This window comes from Pinus tabuliformis, chromosome 5_2, assembly GCF_031772625.1.
Source record: "Pinus tabuliformis cultivar Carrire ecotype Pingquan chromosome 5_2, CPIR1, whole genome shotgun sequence".
NCBI lineage: Eukaryota > Viridiplantae > Streptophyta > Pinopsida > Pinales > Pinaceae > Pinus > Pinus tabuliformis.
In genome coordinates, this window is record NC_142306.1 from 908,621,661 (window position 1) to 908,646,356 (window position 24,696).

At 38.4% G+C, this 24,696-nt stretch overlaps 1 protein-coding gene across 7 annotated transcripts in view; it reads right to left on the reverse strand.

Annotated features, from left to right (window-relative positions):
* The window catches only part of LOC149162252 (uncharacterized), a 304,337-nt gene that overhangs the window by 180,912 nt on the left and 98,729 nt on the right, over positions 1-24,696 (reverse strand). For 6 of the 7 annotated variants that reach the window (XM_089437182.1, XM_089437180.1, XM_089437179.1 and 3 more), the window contains exons 12-13: positions 14,077-14,205; positions 13,705-13,838 (exon numbers count right to left, since the gene is read on the reverse strand). In XM_089437182.1, the coding sequence (XP_089293308.1) occupies positions 13,705-13,838; positions 14,077-14,205 (263 nt within the window). The remainder of the gene's footprint in view (positions 1-13,704; positions 13,839-14,076; positions 14,206-24,696) is intronic. The other variant, XM_089437183.1, reaches the window with a different exon arrangement.

Genomic DNA, 24,696 nt, shown 5'->3' on the forward strand with positions numbered 1-24,696 from the left:
GTCAATGACAACCTTGATTAACATAACAACACCATTTAGATATTTACATTTTTCAACAAAACCATTCAGTCACGAAATATTCTTGAAAGAATTGATGATAATGCTTTCAACCTTAGATGGAATCCACTCAATTTTTCAAGTGTCCGCTGCTTCTTTACGAGTACGAGACTGCACGAAAGTATAGAATGTGAAAAAGGATGCAGATATATGCATATTATGGATCGATTTCCAAATAATGCATCATCCAGAGTCCAGACTACACTCATAAAATATGAAAATGCTTTCAAGTTCATATGAGATCAGGGAATTCTCCAGTGCCATTACTTTATTATAAAAGAAAGTCCCCAAAAATACCAACAGTGAACGGGAATTGTAGGGTTGTTGCACCCTCCATTGGTCCGACAACAAAATGAAACAAAAAAGTGAAAGATGGAAAGATGTGTGACCATTTCCACTTCATGCATGCATTATCTGTTTCCAGTTTCCATTTCATTATACCCTTTAGATCCAGAGAGTCTACAGCCCACATACACTCCACCCATAAATGACTTGTACATGAAAGTCAATTGTCCAATTATGGGCAAAAAAGAGATTCCGCTTAATTGTAATGCTTAAGCCCTACTGCGAACTTTCCAACTAAAAAAAATGAGCATTTAGCCTTCCCGATTAAAAAACTGGCTTCTGAAATTTTCTCAGCAAGCCTCGCTCCAAAAAATCGAACTGACTGATCAACTTGGTGTATCTCCAACTGACCCTCAAGCCTCCTCTTATACTTTTCCTGTTGAGTCTTCAACATCCGAGATTAAGTCTCTAATCAACGGCTAAGATTAGATTTGGCTTGATCCATGTCATTTAAAACATTCTTACCTAGTTTTATATTAATACCCATTAATATTTTAATTTTCCTACATTTAGATTTAGGAACCCCATTAAAAATATTAATTATTTTAATATCTCTTCAACCGGGTGGAATTTCCCCAAACCATTTCTAGGTTTTGGAGATCTTATGTGCCTTAGTCTCTCCACCAATTTACATGGCTAGAGCACATCCAATGCGACCACAAATCAACACTCCCTCTTAGCGAGAAATGTGCTCTAGTAATGCTTCACTATTGAAACATCACACTGATCCTCTGCACCAGTACCTATGTTGATGCTTGGCCTGCTGCTTCACAGCATCTGCACTGCTGCTTCATGTATTGTTGCCTAGACAGTAACACTGCCATTGCTACAACTGTACTACAGTTCCCTCTCAACATGTTGCCCATGTTGCCCCTAGCACTGCCACTGCTAACTGTTGCACTGCAACTTAGTTACGGAGAAGTAATTAACTGATCTACCAAAATACTGACATCCCGGTCAGTCTGGAAGCCTCATGAAACTGAAGTTGCCTCTGCTGCTATACTGTACTTCCTCTGTTGCCATTGCGTTGTTGCATACAACTCTGTGCCTCTCGCACTGTTGCAACCTCCATTGCCCTGCCTCAGCTTTCTATACCCAAGCACTGCCTTGTTGCTCCACTACACTTTGCTCCACCCTACCACTACCATCCTGCTATTGTCATTAAGGGCTCCCGTAATCGGATATGATCCTAAAGTTTGGGCACCTCAAGGATCCTAACCCTAGTATGTAGTCCTACGGACTACAACTCGATGTCTACCCACCTCTTCTCTAGAGGTGCATGAGCACTCATGGCACAGTCATCATCAATCTCGACTTCTTTCTCTGCCTTAGCCGGAGTTGCCTTGGAGTCGGAAGCCTCTCCCTTGTTTTTCTTCCTGGGACACTGGGATGCATAATGTCCCAGCTCCCCACAATGGAAGCACTTCACCTTGGAGATATCCTTCTTCTTCCTCTTCCCCTGTTGTCCCACAAATGCCAGAGTCGCATCCTCCTTCTCCTCTTTCTTGATTCGACCTCCCTTGCCACTTGTTATGAACATAAATTATGTAAAAATAAATAAAAATAGATAATAAATAATAATCATAATAATATAAATATAATAATAAATAATAAGTAAATTAACTAATGGTTAGTTAGTTAATAATGAAAAGGCATGTCTTAGAGACATGCTTGTTCGTGAAAGGGTACTTACCTAGCTATATATACAGGACCCTCATTGTCATTTGTACTCATCCTACATCAATTTTTTATATAATATACAATTTACATTTATTGTCCTACAATGGATGTATTTGTCTACGAAGTATTTTAATATTTACGTTGCGTATACGACTTTTGGTCGTTACATTGGTATCAGAGCTGTTCGATCCTCTGGTCGCTCAACCGCTGCACAGATTCGTGTTCTCTAATCTAGGTCTTTGACCGTCAAATTCATCAACATTGTTTTCGTTGAAGCGTTTCGCTACAAGAATTTGGAGTTTCTCCATTTCGCTATCAAGCATTTGGCCATTCAATAATAATAAAATTTATATATATATATATATATATATGGAGAGAAAATAAAAAGTCAAAAAACAAAGATTAAAAAGAAATAAAGAAAAAAAAAATCAATTAAAAAAAAAGAAAAAAAAATAAGTACATATAAAGATTACAAAAAAAAGATATTAAAAAAATAAATAAAGAAGGTTCTACATTATTGATAAAAAGTGCATAATAAAGATAGGAGGGAATCTTTCCAAATATATTTAAAACTATATGTAAGAGAAGTAAGAGAAGGAAGAGTAGATAGTATTATCTTGATTCTTCATTAAGTGGTTTACAAGCCCATGGTTATAGAAGCCCGTGTTAATTGCCCATGGTATTTTAAAAGTAAAATAAAAACACAAGGAATACAAAATATCTTTATGTGAATGGTAAGTTTTACTTTTTACGTGGAGAAGCTTGTTGTTTTAGAAACCCGTGGTAATTGCTCATGGTATTTTAAAAGTAAAAGAAAAACAAAAGGAATACAAAATCTCTTTACGTGAATGGTAAGTTATACTTTTTACGTGAAGAGTGGATAATATTATTTTGATTCTTCATTAAGTGGTTTACAAGCCCGTGGTTTTAGAAACCAATGGTAATTGTCTGTGGTATTTTAAAAGTAAAAGAAAAACAAAAAGAATACAAAATATCTTTATGTGAATGGTCAGTTTTACTTTTTACATGGAGAACATTAACCGAGTCAAAACTACATAAGTGAACATATATTTTATAATATACGCCAGAGGTGAATAGCCACGTTTCACTAAGGTTGTAACTTTTCAAAAAGAAAAAAGAAAAAATATTATAAATAAAATATATATAAAGAGAAGTATTATATTATAAAGGGGTATTTAAAGAAAAGTTCACGTCATAAAATTATTGAAAATGTATATAAGTACAAAGCAGGTATTATTATAAAAGGTTTCATAAGGAGAAATTATCAGTTAAGAGTTAAGAGTTTACGTTAAAGTGAAATTGAATTAAATTTTAAAGAGTTATATGAAAATTAAAACACAATAAGATATTTAAAAGAAGCCAATTGAAACAATATTTAAATATTCTTTTTAATGTACAAAAGGGAAAAAAAAAAAAGCATAAGTAGAATCATATAAAAAGAATACAAAAGAGTTTTGAAATATTAAGGATAATAAGAAATTGGATTAAAAGAGTTTTGAAGAATTATATATATATATATATATTAAAAAGGCACTTTTAAAGGAGGCTTGAAGTACAAAGTCCAAAGGAACTTTAAATATAATACCTTAAGTCATCACGACAAAATAAATGGGATCAATCATTCAAAAACAAATGATGGAGCTCAATTCTAAAATGATAAAGGAAGAAAGGTTTTCCTATAATGGTCTTCCAGTTACAGATCATAGAGTAATTACATAAAAGGAAATATCCAAGGAAGAGAAGTTAATGTCGCCATCAACCCCAGCAATGATAAAAATTATATCAACATCAACTTGGCAAATCAACTATTAATTCCAGATCTAAGCATTGGTGTAAAGAAAAATAGTTTTGACCAAAACGAGTACAAAATTAGTGATCTACAAGTGACAATAGGTCATTATGACTACATATCTCAATTTCATGTTGTAAGGACGGATAGAAACACTGACATCATACTCGGTCAACCTTGGTTTAAGGATTTGGGTACATTCATGTTAAACATAAAGAAACAAGTTTTGACATTTCCTTATAAAGGGAAGATGGTCATGTTTTGAGACATAACAAGTAAATCAAAATCAATAAAATCTTCATTAGAAGACCTTAAGGATATCTCAAATTTGATGTTTCAAGATAACGAAAAAACTATATCAAAAAAGCAAAAAGAGCTTGAAGAAGTCATCTGCAGCAGAGACAGAAATTTCGCGCCTAAGAGATCACCAAGAAAAGCTACTCGAACAAGTCAAGAAAGCTAAAGCATCAAAGAAGGAACTCAAGGAGTGTTTATTAGAACAAGAAGAAGAAAAAATGCATTTAAAGAGCCTTAACCAAACATTAGTAGAACAAATCAAGTGTGTAAAACACAAGAAGCCTGAAGGCCAAAATAAAGTTGACTCAGAGAATGAGGAATGCTTACGTCTCAAAAATCATAATCAAAATCTGCTCAAACGGAGTAAAAAACTTAAGGACGATAAGAAGCCATTGATGAATAGGTTCAAAGAACTTGTCGCAAAGGAAGGATCAAAATCTTGCAGTTCAGGGAAATCCAAACTTATGCAGAAACTTCTTGATAAACATATTTATTTGTATAAATATTCTATTAAAAGATGAATTGACAGATTAACTAATTTTTTACATAACATTGCCTTCCTCTCGAAAGAATGCTTTGTCCTCAAAGCATACGCAACGACGGATGTTGTTAACAAAAATGCTTCATTCTCCCAAGAAGCGTCTTCTTCGGTAAGTCCTTCCACTTGATCAGATATTCCAAGATGATCAAGGTCCCACATTTTAAAAGGTCTTGGATTAATCTTGAAATTACCATTTTTTGGTGATGTGGATATCGGTATGGCTTGATGTTGATGGGGTCTGATCTTGCCTTGACTTCTATTGTATGCTCAATTTCCCTATTAGGCGGCATCTTCATAGGTAGTTCTTGAATTACTTTTTCATGATTCCGAATTAGATCTTGTATCTCTGGTGACTCTTCACTGGTCATATTTGCAGATAACATTTCTAACTGGTGACATTGTACTACATAAGCGGGTGCTCCTTTTCGACTCATCTTCATCATCTGAGATGATGATACAATTTGATTCTTTGGTGCTTGGAATCCGTGTAATTTGTACTTCTGACCACCCCATTTGAATTTTATAAATTGTACTTGATTGTTGGTGGCATAAGTACCTAAATTTCGTAGCCATTGGATACCTAAGACTACATCTACTCCTCCTAACGGTACCGTGAAGAACGGAGACTCTAAATTAAAGTCTTGAATCTGCAAATTGACCTTATGGCATTTCCCCACCTTTTCAATCTTCTTACCGTTAGCTACCATCACTTTCATGTTTGGTAAGGGAAATGAAAAAATATTGAGTCTCTTTGCCACGGTTGCATCTAAAAAATTGTGTGTGCTACCAAAGTCGATGAGAACCACTACGTTGTTCTTCTTTATGTGTCCTTTTAACTTTAAGGTCTGAGGTTGTGATATACCTGTCATAGCAGATAGTGACACTTGCGGAATACTTCCATCATCTAATTCTGGTGAGAATTCTGGGGCATCTTCTGTTTCTTCTATGTCATAATCTTCACTGTTTGAATCATTGGTTGCTTCACAATTATATAGGTTCTTTGGTTCTTTTCCTTTAGCACACCTATGTTTGGGGTCCCACTTCTCACCACAGCGTTTACATTTACCCTCTTTTATCCTTTGCATTTCCACATTAGATTTTTCATCTTCACGATGATGTGGTGGAACATATCTTGTATTATTTGAGTCCACAGACTGGGGTATCCTTCGTCTTGAATATTTTTTTTCCGCTTTTGACCAAAATATTGGTTCGGATTTCTTTTCGCCTGTTTTTGCTTTCCGTCTTGCTAATTCTATTGATGTAATGTCATGCATCTCAAGTTCTGCTTGTAAATGGGTTTTGAGTCTCAAGACGTATGACTGAATTAAACGAGATTCTGATAACGCAGGTAATCGTGTTACTAAGGTCTCCCATTCTTGAGTGTATTCGTCCACACTTCCTTTTTGTCATAACTTGATGAGTTTTGAAAAGAACTCTTCTTCTCTTACACCTTGGAATCTTTTAAAGAATGCATCTTTAAATTTCCTCCCGCTAATGACGTGTGTTGTCTTTTTCCACCACATATACCAATTATATGCTTCGCCTTCCATTTTCATGGATGCGTGCCTAAGCTTTTCGTCATCATCATTGATGTCATATATCTCAAAGTATTCTTCTGCTTTACTTATCCATGCAAACATTGTTTTATTCGTTTCCGTCGAATTTAGGCATTTCAACTTTTGCCCTTCGCTGATATGTCGCTAATGGTTGAGCGAAAAAAGGGTGTTGATTGGTAAAGTTATCCCAGAGTTGCTTGTTTGTAAGGGTTGTGTTACTCACTTCTTGGTGGGGTGTCGCTGATTTTCTTGGGGATTCAACTTTTTCATTAGAGTTTGTTGACTTTGTTGAATCTGATTCTCTTCATTTTCTTTTAGTAATTGTTCGGGTGTACAATTCATCTTTTTACACAGAAGTTTCAGCATTGTTAAGGCATCTCTGATGTTTACTTCTGTTTGGACATGTTGATTTTCCATCTTTATTTCTATTCGATTTGTCGTATCGTGAAGATTTTTTATTTTGTCAGCCTGATTTTTGATATCATCAGTCTGCCTCTCAACCTTGATCTGGAATTCATCTAATCTTTTACTGACCTCATCGTGGTTGTTACTTATCCTATACTCCGCGTCCAACAATTTTTTTTGGAAATCCGCCATTGTCATTGTCGACATTGAGCAAGTTTGCGAGGGTGTGTATTTATCTGCCAGCTTAAATTTATTTTTTTTAAATAATTAAATTTAATTATATGACATAAGTTTTTTTTTAATTAAATTAACTTTATATATATATAAAACTTTTAATTAATTAAAATAAATTTAATTAATTAAATTATATGTATTATATATAATATATAATATAATTATATATATATATATATATATATTAATGTTATATAACGTTATGTGTATTGAAAATATATATTGGACGATTCTTATATATATTTGGAAATAACGTTATATATATTCGAAAATATATATTGAATTTTCGTTTTTCTTTGACCGTCACGTCCGTTGGTGGGGTCACCTCCTGCTGATCGTTCAAAACCTTTAAGCGGAAATCACCGAAGTGCTGGGGCTAAACGGGGATTGTATGCGCAGAGAATTGTATGGACGCGTGTGTGCGGAGGGAATCGGGCAGTGACACGACGCTGATAGGTCGAGCTACTGGCGGAAGGGCGGACAGACAGCGGACTGCGCTAATGCGGAAGGTTTTATTGTATGCGCAGAGAGTATTGTATGGCGGAAGGTGCGTGGACAGGCCTTGAGCTAACGGTAAAGTGTTGCGCTGTAGAGTGGTTGGTTGTAGATAGGGAGGTGGAGTCAACGGATGGAAAGGCGTGTGCGCATGGGAATCGTGATTGGCAGTGGATGAATATAGCCTGAGGAGCGAACACGCTCTGATACCAATGATGCAGAAACTTCTTGATAAACAGATTTATTTGTATAAATATTTTATTAAAAGATGAATTGACAGATGATGAATGATTACAATGGGGTTCCTGGCTTATATACCGCCATGGGCACCCTTTGGGAAAGGGCATGATCTTATGATCGTGCCCTTTCGTCTAACTAAACCTAAAATTAAATAATAAACCTAAAATTAACTAATTTTTTACATAACACAAACCTTATTAAAGTAAAAACATACTTAGATGTTGTCGTTCAAACAAAGAACACCCCAAATAAAGATTCAGTAGTTAAGTCAACAACAACAATGCCTAGTGGCAATCAAGAAACTGTCATAAAAACATTAAAGGAAGTTCAAACAAGAAAAACTCCTTATCTACATCTGAATCACAAGAGTAGACACCTTAATCAATCTACAAATATGCATCACTTAGAACATAAACAACAAACTTATGTTACAAAGAATACTAAAGTGAGCTCAATTCAGTCTATTGATAACAATTTGTTACAAAATTCCAGTAATCAGAAGATTCCACAGAAGGTTAATCTAGGATGGTCTGATCCATTCTCAGTAAGACAATTTTATATATCACTCCAAGGCTCATATCAACTTGTATCGACAAAGATGATTGTTCCGAGACAAGAAGGCATTCGTAGCAGAAAATGATATCAAGCAGAAGATATTTGTAGCAGAAAAGAGATCAAGCCTTTCTTCAACAAGCTTTGAGGACAAAGCTTTTTGAAGGAGAAGGCAATGTTATGAACATAAATTATGTAAAAATAAATAAAAATAGATAATAAATAATAATCATAATAATATAAATATAATAATAAATAATAAGTAAATTAACTAATGGTTGGTTAGTTAATAATGAAAAAGCATGTCTTAGAGACATGCTTGTTCGTGCAAGGGTACTTACCTGGCTATATATACAGGACCCTCATTGTCATTTGTACTCATCCTACAACAATTTTTTACATAATATACAATTTACATTTACTATCCTACAATGGATGTATTTGTCTACGAAGTATTTTAATATTTACGTTGCGTATACGATTTTTGGTCAATACACCTCTACGCCTTGGTCAACCATCTGATCTCTTCTTGGTGAAGAGCTACCCACATCTCCTCCCAACCTGGAAGAGTAGCCCTGCCCAAAATACTTTGGAAAAATGTCTCCCACTCCTTGGAGACTGCATTTAGGGCTATCCTCACCATGAATTTTGGATCCAGTGTAGACCCTACGAAAGTAAATTTGCCATGATTCTCCTGCAATCTGAGGAGAAATGGATCTATTTGCTCTCCCTTCTACATTTGATACGACCACAATTGATTTTCCAATAGCATCTTCTATTGCACGGAAGAGCCTTGATACAATGTCTTCAAAGTATCCCACATTTCCTTTGCTATATTCTTTTCAGCAATATGTGGTAAGACTTGATCTTTGACCCCGTCAAGGATCATGCACTTCGCCCTTGCCATTGCATCCTCATATTTTTCATTCTCAGTTGGGTCGACCGGGATAGCCATGGGTCTCAAGGCAAAGTCCTTGACGTGATGTCAATCCAGGACTCCCAAGATCTTGGCCTTCCAGATGACAAAGTTGGAAGCCCCATCCAACCTGTCCTAATCCCTTAGCCCGTTCACTGCCATTTCCGCTCCTCTTATGGACTCCCTCTGAGTTTCAACTTCCCTCTTGGAAATCTCCCTCTTGATTTCCCTGCTGGAAATCCTCCCACCAAATGTTGAACCACTCCTCTCCAATCCTCCTTACAACTGCAACTCGGATCTGGATTTCTTGGGTAGAAATCTATCAAGGTAGCGACTCCCTCTACCTTGGTTTTGTCCCGTTAGGTACTGTTCTGCTTCGACAGAAACAACACCCCACCAGCTTCCCAACCACAAACTACCCACAGCTTCCTAGGCCCCGGCAACTGAGGAAACTGAGCCTTCCAGCTCTGCGCAATCCCGGCAAAGGCCAAAACGCTCCTCTGGCCAACTGCATCAATCCTACCTAGCTGAGTAGGATGACATGGCTCTTCGTGAGCCTCTTTTGCCTCTCTCTGCCTCTACCTTGGCCCACTCCTTGGCTCGAAATGATGACGCAGGCCCTTTGCACCACTTCTTCTCTGCTACCTTCTGCTTAAGAGCAACTCTGTCTCTTGGGATAGCTGCTATTGTTGCAACCCTTTGATACCATGTTGAAATTTCTAAATGTGACACATTAGAAATCCCTACTGCATTATCGGATTTAATTTCTCCTACTTGTTCATCCCATTAACAAGTTATTTATAAATATAAATACTGAAATAAACACAAATGCATCCTTAACTCATATACAGATCAACAACTAAAATAATGAGACAAACACACAAGGGACACCGTTATTTTTGGACTATCGTCCCCAGAAAAACCCAATGCAGGAAAACCGGTGCAACAATTCTGAGGGTTTTATTACTATGCAGATTCTTGAGTACAACTAGGATGCCAGAAATGGCTCGCCCAACAAAGATTGTTACACGGTATTAATACCTCTTCTCGGAGACAGATATTCAGCCTCTCACCTCTAGTCTACCCCACGAAAATCCTTTAGGTGCTTCCTCTTGGCCCTACGTCAACCCTACTAGCTTCAGCTCAGCTCCTAAAGCCTCTGCGTCAGCCTCCTGGCTCTCTGTGTCAGCTCTCTAGCCCTCTGTGTCACCCACGTAGGCCCCTCAACCTCTACGCAACCCCCAGTTGCCTCTATGTAGCTCCTGCTGCCTTTGCATAGCTCTAGTTATCTCTGCGTCAGCCTCTTCGGTCACTACGTTGACCCTCTAGCACTATCCTTGCCTCTCTGCTATGTACTCATTGCCCCTCGCTACAACAGACCACTAGCTCGAATTTTCTCAGCAAGCTTCGCTCCAGAAATCGAACTGACTGATCAACTTGGTGTATCTCCAACTGACCTTCAAGCCTCCTCTTATACTTTTCTTGTTGAGTCTTCAACGGCCGAGATTAAGTCTTTAATCAACGGCTACCATTAGATTTGGCTTGATCCATGTCATTTAGAACATTCTTACCCAATTTTATATTAATACCCATTAATATTTTAATTTTCCTAAGTTTACACTTAGGAACCCCATTAAGAATATTAATTATTTTAATATCTCTCCAACCAGGTGGAATTTCCCCAAACCATTTATGGGTCTTGGAGATCTTATGTGCCTTAGCCTCTCCACAATTTTCATGGCTAGAGCACATTCGATGCTACCACAAATCAACACTCCCCCTTAGCGAGAATGTGCTCTAATAATGCTTCACCATGGAAACATCACATTGATCCTCTGCACCGGTACCTATGTTGATGCTTGGCCTGCTGCCTCACATCATCTGCACTGCTGCTTCCTGTACTGTTGCCCATGAAACTGCCACTGCCACTGCTGCATCTGTACTGCATCTCCCTCTTAACATGTTGCCTACACTGCTCCTAGCACTGCCACTGCCACTGCTGCATCTGTACTGCAGCTAACTGTTGCACTGCAACTCAGTTACAGAGAAGTAAGTAACTGATCTACCCAAACACTGACATTCCAGTCAGTCTGGAAGCCTCATGAAACTGAAGTTGCCTCTGTTGCTATACTGTGCTCCCTCTGCTGCCACTGCACTGTTGCATACAACATTGTGCCTCCCGCACTGTTGCAACCTCCACTGCGTTGCCTCATATTTCTGCACCCAAGCACTGCCTTGTTGCTCCACTACACTTTGCTCCACCCGAACCCTGACATCCTGCGATTGTCGTTGGGGGCTCCCATAGCCGGATATGATCCTAGAGTTTGGGCACCTCAAGGATCCTACCCCTAGTATGTAGTCCTCCTGACTACAACTCGATCTCTCCCCACCTCTTCTTTAGAGGTGCATGAGCATTCATGGCACAGTCGTCATCAGTCTCTACTTCTTTCTCCGCCTTAGCCGGAGTTGCCTTGGAGTCGGAAGCCTCTCCCTTGTTTTTCTTCCTGGGACACTGGGATGCATAATAGCAAGATCTTTTTCTCACCCTTTTGCTGTTGAAAATAATCAAAATATAGAGATAATGGCTTGGTCTCCCAATGGATTCTTACTATATTTTAAGCACTTTAATAGCATGATCTTATATTCACCCTTTTGCTGTTCAAAATAGTTAAAAGAGATAATGGATTGGTCTCACAATGGATTACAAAATGTCACAACCCTTCTCTCAGCGGCAATCTCATTTGATAATTTATGATTTTATGAGATTCTCCCTTTTGAACCTGCAGTTAATTCTTCCTACTCAATTGGTGGCTCCAATGTCCATGGAAATAGCCATTCAAGTGGTGGCTATTACAGCTAGTCTTGCAATTTCCCCGTGCATAGTATTCAAACGATTTTTTCCAGTGGTTGTGGCAGCAGTGAATGGAATGAAATGTTTGAATGGTGACTGATGTTAAGCTACTGTGTAATTGGATAATACTCATTTCTCCCCGCAACAGCATGGTGTGCCACAATCTTCTCTCACCATGCACGGGTACCATATGCAGTTCACCCCCCAACAAAATTCTGTGGCACTTCTACTGTTGGTCAAACCTGCGTATTTTTCCCAGCGTGTATGGCTTGTTGAATCTGGAGATATTTCCTCAATGGTGGATCAATGAACATAAAGGAAATCGATGACTATTATATATACAACATTTACTCAACACTCGATTATTCAATCTCCGTGCACTCTTTTCCTTTTTCTTGATGTCTGTTAATTGACTTTCTGAATTTGCAGCAGATAGTCTCTTCCCATATAGCAGCAGAATAAAAAAAAATTCAACCGAATTGTGAATTTTGTATTTTTTTAATGGCCTAAGGACTAGTTGCAGTTAATGAACCAGAGATCAGAGAAACTCTGAAAATTTTAAGTGTGGCCAAAAGTGTGTCAGACAAGGTCTGAAAAAGGTGTGGCCAATGGCCAGATCAAACTTTTCTCTGATACCAAATGAAATGAACAATCATTTACAGAATATGAACAAGATTCACTTTACTGAATATCCAATCTGGGATAAAAAAATACATTAGGTTACAATCCATATAGAACAAGTAATAAATATGTTTAATAGTGAGTTGATGATAAAATGCCAATTGACAGTGTACTTATAGCATTGACTTGAGAGTCGACACAATGGTTGACAGTCCATTTCCCTTTATTAGGTCACGTATTTTAGACAGGATGTGTCCTTTCATTTTCTATTAAATATTACAGCTATTATTATTTACTGATATTTATATATTTATGTTCATTACATAATCTCAGTGCTCTTGTCCCTTGATTTCTCTTGATTTGCTTATGTAATTTCTGCTATGTTTATTGAGTTACATTTTATCATTTGGTAATTAGGTTATTATGTAGTGGCATATTTCTGATCGATAATACGCTCAAAACCTTTCTTCAACATGTCAGAGCTTGTTTTTCTAACAAGTATCCTCATCATTCTCCTAGAATAAAAGAACGTCACAGCCAAACAGTGAATTTTGTGTTAGATCATAATGGTTTAAGTCATTTTTCACCATTTTTAAACCTGATTCATCAAGATTTCTGCCATAGACAGATACACTGGATCTAGGCCAGGTCTATGTCTGTAGGTCTGGACATGCATCCAAGCCATATCTGACGTGTCCAGCCCGAATGTATATGAGATTTTTATGAGGCAGGATCCTGGGTGGTTACCGAGGGTGGGGAACCTGGCAACATAGGATAATGAAAAGTAGCAATGGAATATACAGATACTATCTACTTTCTTATAAGTCCATTCAAATAAATAAGACTAGTTGTGAACTTGTGATGCACTATCTTTACCAGTTCTGAAGAATGATGCCCTCCTTTATTAATGCAGATTTATGAATATGTTTCAATTGACTTAGGATTAGAAATGTTTCAGTCTCTAAAACGAGTGAGATTGTCAAAACCATAACATCCAAAGCACTCATTCCAGAAACATCTTCAATAACACAAGCTATCAAACAAAGAAAAAAAATAGCTTTTACATACAAATTCAAAAATTTAGAATGTAGAATAATAGCATACCATCTGTAACTTTTGATACACTAAACAACAACTGAGGTCAATGGTTCCATCATTTGACATCATTGGTAAGGGCTGTAACTCTTCCCAACACCAGCGTACCTCACGCACGAATTCTACCCAAAGTACAGAAATGGCTAACATGCACATAAGACAGAAGCAGGATTAAGTCATGAAACAGGATTAAGACATGCCATCATATCATTCTTCTTCCTTTTATTTATGAATCTCTATATAGCTTCAAGATGAGCTAAATGTATCTAAATCTAGTGCATCACATAAAAAATAGATGATATAGAGCGAATAAGATTCTAATCTACAGAACCTTATGGAAAAGTTAAATCTCAATGACAGATTATGAACATCTTTACATACCTCGTATGTTGCAACTTCCAAACCAGAGAGAATGTAAAGAGAATTGTGTGAACAATGATTCAAGTGGAGCACCTTTAATATTCCGTGTATATTTATGACCATTCAGGCTAGATTTTGCTTTTGGAGGCCCTGCAAAACAAGTGATCTGCGTGAATTTGCCTGGCTGAACGAGCATCTAGATTTAGAGATCAAATGTAATAGTTTTTAAAGCCATGGAAGGCCACAGAAGATCTCATCATATCTTCAGTACATGGCCGAACCAAAGCTATAACAATATCCTGAAGTTTGAACACTTCACAATTCATTCAAAATTAACTTCCAGACTGAAACAGGACATCCAGTCCTTCACTGTTTCTGCATACTCTTCTAAGATAGAAATTACACATTTATGTCTCCAATTTAAGCAATTAGTTAGAGAATTAATAGTAATAGAGGTAAACTGTCGATATTCTCTGCTGTCAAATTCAACATGCAGAAATACATTTAAAAGAGGTGACAGGAAGCAAGCTTGAAATTATAAAATGCAAGTCTCCCAGCCAAGCCAAGTAATTAATTTAGAGAAATCATTGGAGTAGAAGGTAACCTGCTGATATTCTTCCGTTAATCCAAGTCAAAATGCACAAATACATTAGCAACTGAAGGACACATACTACAGTAGCAAAATCAATAAATATGTTTCGCCATGAAGTCAGTATCTTGCATACCTCGTTGAAGACAGCAAATTTACCACTAAATTCTGCAGTGTCCTGCCTGTCATACTTGGCAAAAGAAAAAATTGCATCTTGCTGAATTAAAAAATAAAAAATGATTTATCATAGACTCCATAGTATGTTTTCAGACATCATACCCACACCTACAAAAAAAATGTTAATTTTATCTTTACACTGCATAGTATATTCTTCCTATTGCATTCACTCTCAGCTGTGAAATGGTTTTTTCACCATGGGATACAATGCAGAAATGTTTTTATTTCTCAAACATCCCAATAAATGGTGAGAAACAGATTGAGTCATTTTGGGGAAAGGGGAAACTGCTTTCAAAAGTTCCCAAGCTGTTTCACACATCTAAGCTGTTTCCCACTCTCTATTTTTCATTTCTTTTCCTTTTGATAGGTCTCAATGTAACCTACCAGTAAAGTGACTTGCTTCTTGGTACTTCAAAGTCTGTAATATCCCCAATTTTCCTAAGCCACTTAGGAAATATTACACTTTTTGACAATTTTGAAATTAGCAACAATTTTTGGTATTTTGACTTAGAAGGAGAATCGAATTTTTGGTGGGTTGTGGGGGCCACACACAGGGAATTCGCACTCCCTTAGGAAAACACACTTGTGGAGAGAAGGAAGGAGAGGGAAGGCGTACTAGTGGAGAATGGGGCCCACGAGGAGAGGAAGAGGGAAGCACTCATAAATAGGAGATGAGGGCCATCATTTGGGGGTTTTTTTGTCAATCTAAAAATGATAGTACTGTTTGCTTGAGTTGTTGAGCCAAGTCAACATTGTGCTGTTCAGCAAAGGAGGTTTCTGGGTGAGAATCTCACCTCCATCTTCAGTGGACTTCAAGTGCCACTCTAGGGGAGTCCATCTACTCAATTCCAGTGTTGTTCCGGAGGTGATTGTTGGGTAATTCAACCCATTTTCTGAGCAGACTGGGCAGGTGAAAATTTCGCACTCCTTGGAAGAAGGGCTTACACTGTAGCTTTGGTCCGGGAGATTTGTGGAGTTTTTCTTGCAGAATTTTTCCAGGGAAATTTGAGAGTTTGCAAGCCAGAGTTGTGGAGATTTTTGGAGGGCGTAATTGTGTTTTTAGGGGCCTGTGCAGAGCTGGAGAAGCGGTGATTTTGTGGTAGCTTGGGGAGCTGGCATAGCTAGCATTTCTTGTTGGGAAAACTGCCTATCAGCAAGAGCCATTTGCTTCACCATTTCTCAGTTGTTGTTGGGAGGTTGCAACCCATTTCTCAGCAGTATCTACCTTGTGGGACGCAGAGCATGAGAGCCAAGGAATTCACAATTTTTGGGCCTGTTGGGCGGGTTGGAATTTGGCCGTAAGCATTCTAGATTTTTGTGGGTTTTATGAGAGGAGGCTAAGATTAGTTTTGCAGAATTTTCTGAGCACTCCTGAGGGCAGAATTCCTAGTTCCACTCGGCAGTGAGCAGTAGAAATTATTGGAGGACACAGTTTACTATGGGACTATTTCGACCATTTGGGTTCGCGAGATATTTCTAGGATACGTTGAGCTGGTGGACGAGTGCCTGTCGCTAATTTCTCAGAAATTTTGGAGCGGTTTGGAGGGCTAAATCAGCAGTTCCTTTCCAGCAGTAGCACCAGTGTTTCTAGGTGGACGCAGATTTGGTAGTAGAGCCATTTCCAGCATTTGGGTACCATCATATTCACCTAGGATCTTGCCTTGCTTGTTGTAGCAAGCCCAAGTTCTATCTTTCTTATTATTTGATGTACTTCATTCTCCACATCAATAAAATGGCTCAGTTATTCGCCCTATTTCTTGTGTTTTATTGGTTGGTCCCTGTATAGAAATATTTATTTGCTATAGCTTAGTTCGTGCATCTATTATCTGCTGTAAATTTCAATTTGGAATACTACAGTGGTATCAGAGCATGATCTTGGCCAGTATTGGGGAAGCTAGCAAGATCATGGTAGTGTCGGGTATGCATGCACATTGATTGGTGGAAGTATGGACATCCCAATGACATAAGAAAGATGGAGTACACAGAGGATCCAAGAAGAAAACCACAAAAATAATGAGAAAATATTTGAATTCGAAGCGATGTGGGCCTAGTTTTGTAGCAATAAGGGGATAAACAAAGACCATCTTCATCCTTACAATAGAGACACCAAAGGTGCACAAGCCATGAGGGAGAAGCCATTTACACTATGTGAAGCAAGTCGAAAAAATTAGGGCACCAAGCCTCCTCAAAAGGAGTGGACAGGATAGGGTAGTTAGAGGGTGACCAAGGGGCGCTTCTGCTGGTGGAGACATGGTATTAGATATAAGGAGCCTGAGGAGGAGGTTGAGCATGAGGCAAAGGACACGCAAGAGTGTAAGGAGCACATTGATATACCCAGTGTGGCACAGGAGTCACCATTGTTGGAGACCTCTTTGATAGCACCAATTGACACCTTGGTGAAGAGAGTAGAGCATACACCCATAAAGCCATTTGTTGATGAGGTGTCATTCCTAGATGGAGTTTCAGGAGACACAGAGGTACCCGGAGCCATGATTGAGTTCCTAGACGGCAACCACCTACAACAGCATGGAGAACACATAGAGGGGCATGAGCTAGTCGTGGACGGGCAATCTGTGACTCATGTTGAGCCCATGGTGGAGGAGGACGAGCAGTCATCTTTTGGACCAACCATCGATTTAAAGCAGATAGATGCACAGACCATCAACAAAGCTATGGTACTTCCAGATAGTAGCTCTCTTTGGGCTTATATAGATGGGGCTTGCAACATTGTTAGGCTACCTTTGCACAACGGAGAGAGAGATGAAGAATTACCCCGACAAATTTTATGTGCCAACCAGACCAGTGAGATGAGGCGACATGAGTTGTGTAGGGGGCAGCATTCGTAGGATGGGGCGCTAGTTCTGTGTACGGGAGTTCATGCTTTCGATCCTTCCCCTAGGGTTGGATGGAAAATCCTGATTTGGTACCCAAGGGAGTGGGCTAGGCATATGGAGTTGGTCATAAGCCATAGTGAGGGTCAACAGGCGAGATCAGGCATCGGGGATACTGGAGGCCCAGGTTAGCATTGGGATCCCAGTGGGACTACCTACCATTTACCCGATACACAGATTGACTAGGACATTGGTGGCATAGTTGACCCAACGGTCGAGCGCACACATTCGCTAGAGGAGTTTTAGTTAGCACCAATGGCCAGTGAGTTTGTGAGTGGACTCCATGGGTCATCTTGGTATGTTGGTTATGCATGGGGTAGCGGAATGATCAACACACTCTGGCAGGAGATTGTTGGAGGAGGTGGCATTGGCATGCCACCAAACAGTGCCTTGTATGGGGCTGGCAATTCTCCACAGTTATGTGGGGCAGAGACGACACAGAGGAGCAGAGTAGTGGTGGCATCACTATTGGTACCTAGGGAGATTCTCAGTTGCAGCAGCAGCAGATGAGAGGGAGTTGCAGTGCAGATGCAGTGTTGCAACAGTACAGCAGTGTCAACAGTAGCACATATGCAGTGTATATCAGAGTTGCGTAGTAGTTGGTGGGCAACAGCAGTCAGACATCAACAGCGTGACAAGAGATGATGCAGAGACAAGGTGTTGCTACAGAGTGTGCTGCACTAGAACACATTCCTCACTAAGAGGGAGTGTTAGTTTTTGCAGCATCGGATGTGTTCTAGCATCTGCCTATTCTGGCTAGAATACATGAGATCTCCAAAACCCAAAAATCGTTTCTGGAAATCCCGTTTAGAAGTGTCTCAATTAGATTATTAACCGTTTTTTTAATATTTACTAAGTCTAAACTTAGGGAATATGGTTAATTAATCAATATTATTTGAGATAAGACGAAAATCATCTAGAAACTCACATGGATCGATCCATAGATGATCCTAGCCATTGATTAAGTTTTAACCTTGGTCGTTGGTGCTCCAACAATGGATTATAAGAGGAGATCAATGTGGTGATGGAGAAGATACACCAGTGCAGATACTCAGTTGCCCAGGCAGTTCGATTTTCTCAGTGATAGTAATTTAGCAGAGAAGATAGAGCCAGAGGGTGAGTAGCAAGTGAAAGAGCAGGGTAACAACATTTTAGGAGGAAGTTTTCAGTGCCAGAGGCAAAGGAGGGAAGGATGAAATCCCCACAAGGTCTACGTAGGCACTACGCAGAGGGTAATGCGGTAATTTCGGAGGCAAAAATTAGTTGTGGGGTGAGAGAAAATTCTCACAACAACTTTGCCAGTATTTTCCTCAAATTAGATTGTCAAATGAGCATCTAGATTATTGTACTCAAAATTGTTGTTGAAGAATAATAATAAAACCCACATCTATTGCACTGGTTTTCCCGCATTGGCTTTTTCCAGGGACAATTGTCCAAAAATAACTGTGTCAAAAATTCTTGTGTTAATAGAATTTCTCAGTTTTCAGTATTTTATTTTCCGCAATATTTGTTATGGTGAAAATCACAGTTGTGATTTCATTCATTGTTTGTCATAGCAAATAAACTGCATAATTTTATTTACAGTTAGAAGAATAATTTCCATTACTGCAATAGATAAAAACTCCACAGTCAACACTCTTGCTTTATAAAATTAAGCCCAAGTACTAGATGGACAATTGTTGCTTTGATGCTTTACTAACCTAAATGAAATGCAAATCCTAAATCCTAGATGTGATGCAAAGATCTTGGTTAGTTTTAATTAAATGCCTAATCTAAGTGTGACCTCCCCTTAACTGTTTTGAAGGTGGGCTCCTCCACAGTAGGTTGTGGGAAGGAGGCCAACAAAAAGCAAGCAAGGGCTTGATTAACGATACCTTACGTTAGGCTCCTATCACCCAATGCTTCTGGCACTGCATAGATTGTGGCTCTGACGGCTGCAATGTCACCGTGTTAACCACCGAAGAGTTGCCAAGCCCCTCAAGCTAGATGAGAAGGGTGGCCCTAGAGGTCTGTCAACCAAGCTTATGCATGAAGGTAAGTTTTAGATGCAAGACTAGCTTAGAATGATATGCAAGGTGAAATAAGTGAATGATTCTTAAAGTAAGATCGTGAATGCTTTAAACACTTTAGTTATGGTTAATCTTAAGTTATATCGACAAGTACTTATTTATGATATTCAAGAGACAAAAGCCAATTTTTCAAAGTGCCACCAAGAGATACAATTCAATATGAGATGTAAGAGACAATGAGAGTGCAAATATTCTTAGCCAATACTCTTCAACAATTGTATTCACCAACCTTCAAGCTAAACCTTAGATGCCAAATTTTGATTGCTAATTAGCCAAGATCCACAATATGTTTTGACCAAATAGCAAGAAAGAAAACCAGAGCACTTATCTACTTTCAACAATTACCCAATCATTCAAAATGATATGCCAATGACAATTACCCAAAGAAGCAATAAGACTTGTAAATGCCCTTACAATATTCTAACACAAGACGCCAATGTTTGAGAATATCAATGATATTATCAATGCTCAATTAGATACTTCCAAGTTAAGTCAATGATGTCAAGTAAAAGAGCGCAAGATTACTTATTCACTCAAGATGATAACCCAATTAGGTATTATATTTAGCAAGTCTCTTAGAGCCTAAGTGCCAATGATGATTACTTGAAAGAATTAGGAATCAATGTTCAATGAGCTCCTATGCTTATTTAACAAGATGACATTAGTACTTTTAAATGTGAGCTTCCCAATTCAAAGCTAGCAACCCTTTTCACAATAGTGTATGAAACCATGAAACAAGGAACAATTAAATTTCTTATGCTTCTTGTGTTGCAGAGCTTGCAAAATCAATGAATGATTAGGGCAACAATAAGTGATTTCATGAGAACAGAGAGCTAACAGTGAACTACTTTTGGGCCAAATGCATTAGACAGTCCCAAAATTACTTAATTCTTCAAGAGCACACTCAAATGAAGATGCACACTAATGCTCAAGTCATTGTTGTGAATCAGACCTTGTAACAGAGATAATAGTCCTAAAAAAAAAAATCAGATTTTAGATATCATAACGTCAATCATCACTTCTGGGCTTGCACCCAGTAACCAGGACTTCCCGGGAGGTCACCCATCCCAGATCGCCTCTGGCTCAAGCGCGCTTAACTATGGATTTTTCCCCACAATCAAGCCCACTTAGCTTGCTACCCCATTTGCAAAACCTTAGCAAGTATTGTGCCTCATGAACCATTCAAGTAGAGTTCCCTTCACTCTTTTGAATTTAAGTATTAAGGGGTTTTCGCAGTGCATTATATTAGATATCATTTTTTGGGATTCAACTGCATTAAGTCATTCATATATGACCATTTCCATGAGAGGTAGTCGTAACTGACTAATTTCTCATGATTTTTTAATAGTCCACTTAGAACTCATTGCATCGGGTGACCTCCCAGGAAGTCCCAGTCAGTGTTGCACTAATCGCCAAAAAAAAAAAAAAAAAATCAGGGTTTTTTTTGGCCGATTTTTATGAAAAATCGCAATTTTTTATAAAAATCGTGGGAAAAATAAATAAATAAATAAATTTTTATGAGGAGGAGGAGGTGACCCAAGCTACCCTTGTCACCAATAGAGAACGTGGTCTACCTCCTGTAGCTCCTAGTTCTTCAGCTTCTAGAGCACAGCAGAGTCCACTACCAACTCCACCGACATCTACATCTAGAGAGGCAAAGGAAATCAGTAGTATTAAACTTTAGTCATTTGGTTCATTTCATTGTATATGACATTATGACTCATGATATGAGATACATTATTATATTTTTTGTTGATATTTTGAGGCTGAGTTGGGAGTCATGAGTCAGGACTTACTATTCAGGACATGATTCACTGTTATGTAATTGGCACTAAAAATGATATCAAACATCTTATATATTAGTTATTTTATCATATTTATGTGTCAATGTATTTATTTTATGTTGTAGATGCTTTAGATATTAAAAAAATTACAAAAAATGAATATTTTTGTATGTTACGATTTTTTCCCGATTTTTACCCAATTCTTACGATTTTTTCCCCGCGCCGATAATATCCCGATAACGATTAGTGCAACATTGGTCCTAGTTATCGGGTGCAAGCCTCAGAAGTGATGATTGACGTTATGTGATTCATTTCACTAGTTTCAATCCCACTTCTTCACCCTTGTGAGCATCACCCGATGCAATGAGTGCTAAGTGGACTATTCAAAAATCATGAGAAATTAGTCAGTTACAACTAACTCTCATGGAAATGGTCATACATGAATGACTTACTTAACGCAGTTGAATCCCAAAAAATGATATCTAATATAATGCACTGCGAAAACCCCTTAATACTTAAATTCAGATTTTTTCAAATATAAAGTGCCAAATTTATTTAATCAATCCCTTAATGTTTGAGGCAATTTGTGGATTAATTTTTTTGTGTGTTTTCCTTAGTGTTTTATCATTGTTGGAAAATGATTAGCTTGCTGTAATAACAGTGAGGAAAGGAGAGTTTAGAAGACAACACTTTGAGGCCCAAGACCTAGAAACCTGACTAGAAACATGACCACCAATCCTCCAAGAACTGAAACACCTGTAACCACAACAATTTATCCAAAAATTTATCGCCTATGAAATATTAGCTCAGAAAATCATATGATTGCCCAGTGAATCGGGAGAAGAAATGATGAGGGATTTTCAAGGCTGATTGAGCCAAAGAGAAAGTCAGAGGCTTGACTTTACAATAGAGGGTTGCCTAGGGTTTGAGAGAAGCCCAAAAGAGGTTGTGGCAAGCAGAAATAGGGTTTAGAGAGAGTGATAAGGCTACAACAGGGGGAAAGGAAGGGAGATGAGGGCAGAAAGGCCTAGATGATGGGTAGAGAAGAGGCATATTTAGACATATATATAAAGATACTTATTTGTGAAGATACTCCTTGATGACAGTATCATCAACTTGATGCCTTCTTGATTTTGATGATGTTGGTAATAGAAGATGTCTTCTTGATGAAGATGTCTTCTTCCAAAAGTGATCCTTGGCTCAAATAGAGGGAGATCACCTAGATTCCTTGATGATGATGACAATGCTTCTTCTTGCTTCCTTGGATGATAGTATAGAGTGTGGTGGCCTTCCCAAGATACTTCAAATGTAGGGTCTTTCTTTGATTGAGTGGATGACAGGTCCTTGAGGTCTTCTTTCTTTTGAAGATTGTAAGCTTCCCAAGAATGCTTTGAAGTGTAGAACTTTTCTTCGGATGAGCTAGGGTTTTGAGTTCTTCGCCTTATTGTTGCTTCTAGATGGTGTGATCCTTAAGTAGTCCTTAATGATTCTTAATTTGTTCAGCCCTTATGAATCCCTTCTTGATGATTCGATGTCCTTGATGTTTCCTAGATGATCTTTAAGTTGCCTTTCCTTGATGTAGTCACCTTAGCTCTAATACCATGTTGAGAAATCTAGGGGCAACTAGATTAGGTGATTTCTCTTCTTTTGATAACTACTTGTGATGTATTTTTACTTAACCTAATTAACTACTTCTTTCATTTGATTATTATTAATATTCTCTTCATCAAACAACTACCAAACCATAAAGAACAATAAGACAAAGGACACAAGATATAGGCGATCAACTAGGACCAAAACCTCTCCAAATAAGAGGAAAACTCACAAGAATTCTTCTCTTCTTATAGAACTTCAATTGACGAATTCCAAGACCTATGACCCTTGACCAAGACTCCTCTAAGACCAAGTCAAACCTTGCCCCTTTCTTGCCAAGTCAAACAAAGTCAATCTTGCCTTAATACTGCTATAACTTCTTCTTTGTCCTCAACTTCAACCCTGCAACACCAAACTACAATTTTCAACCTCTCTTCCTGTAACCCTCGGCATCCTGCAACTTTTTGCAACCTTCGCACATGTGATGGGATTAGGGCAATTTTAGTCCTTATTCTCCTTTGTTTGCCTTGAGCTGATCTCCTTGTAACTTCAGCTTGCAAGAAGGATCTTCTTCTTATCTTGTTTCGGCCTTCTTGAGGCGATTGTACTTATGTTCTGCTGCAGTAAATTGAGCCCTAGTCTCCTTGCACGTGTGAACAAGTATAGCCCAAAATAGTCCTTGCAAACTTCGCTTTTTCTTTCCTTGAATTCTTCTACCCTTCACTATTTATCTTTTCTCTTCTTGTGCTTCCACGAAATGCTTGAGTGAGTGTGTATAAGGGTGATCCGCTAGACTCTTATATATAAGCTTCTTGCTCATGTTTGTGGGCCGACTTGACATTGTCCCTAGGCCGACGTGTCCTTTTGATAAGCCGACTTGCTTCTTTGGAGGGTCGCCTTGATTGTAGCACATAGGCAAGGTCCTGGAGGGTCTTTTGACTCAAATATTTTTCTGTACAATATGTAACATGCCCAAGAAGGGTCTTTCATTCATGACAATGACTCTTATGACTTGTTGACTTAATGACAAGCCCTAGAAGTTCCCAATGGGAGTTTGACCTATAAAATAAATTTCTTTGAGCATGAAACCCATGTCTCAAGAACAAAAATAAATTTATTATTTTTCCTTACATCAATTACATACAAATCATGATTACATGTCATTATGAAGACCAAACCTAGTTACATATTTCAACAGGAGGGGAGTGAGATATATGGTGTCGGGAAGCAGGACTACGCAACCAAAGTCAAGGTTTCCCATGTAGTGCCACTCCTAAAGCTAGTAGCCAATAAAGGAGATCCCATGGGACTAGGATACAAGATTAACCACCAAGTTGGGACAAGGGAACAAGAGTACAATCCAAGCCCATTCTTTCTATCGAATCCCCCCACTAATCCATGTCCAAATGTGTCCAAGAAAAGCAAGCATAAACACCCAATTACATAATGAAAAGCCATATCTTTGGGTTTGGAAGGCCCACCTTCAAACATACGATCATCACAAATCGGTGATGGCACATAATGGCTAGCTCAGGTGG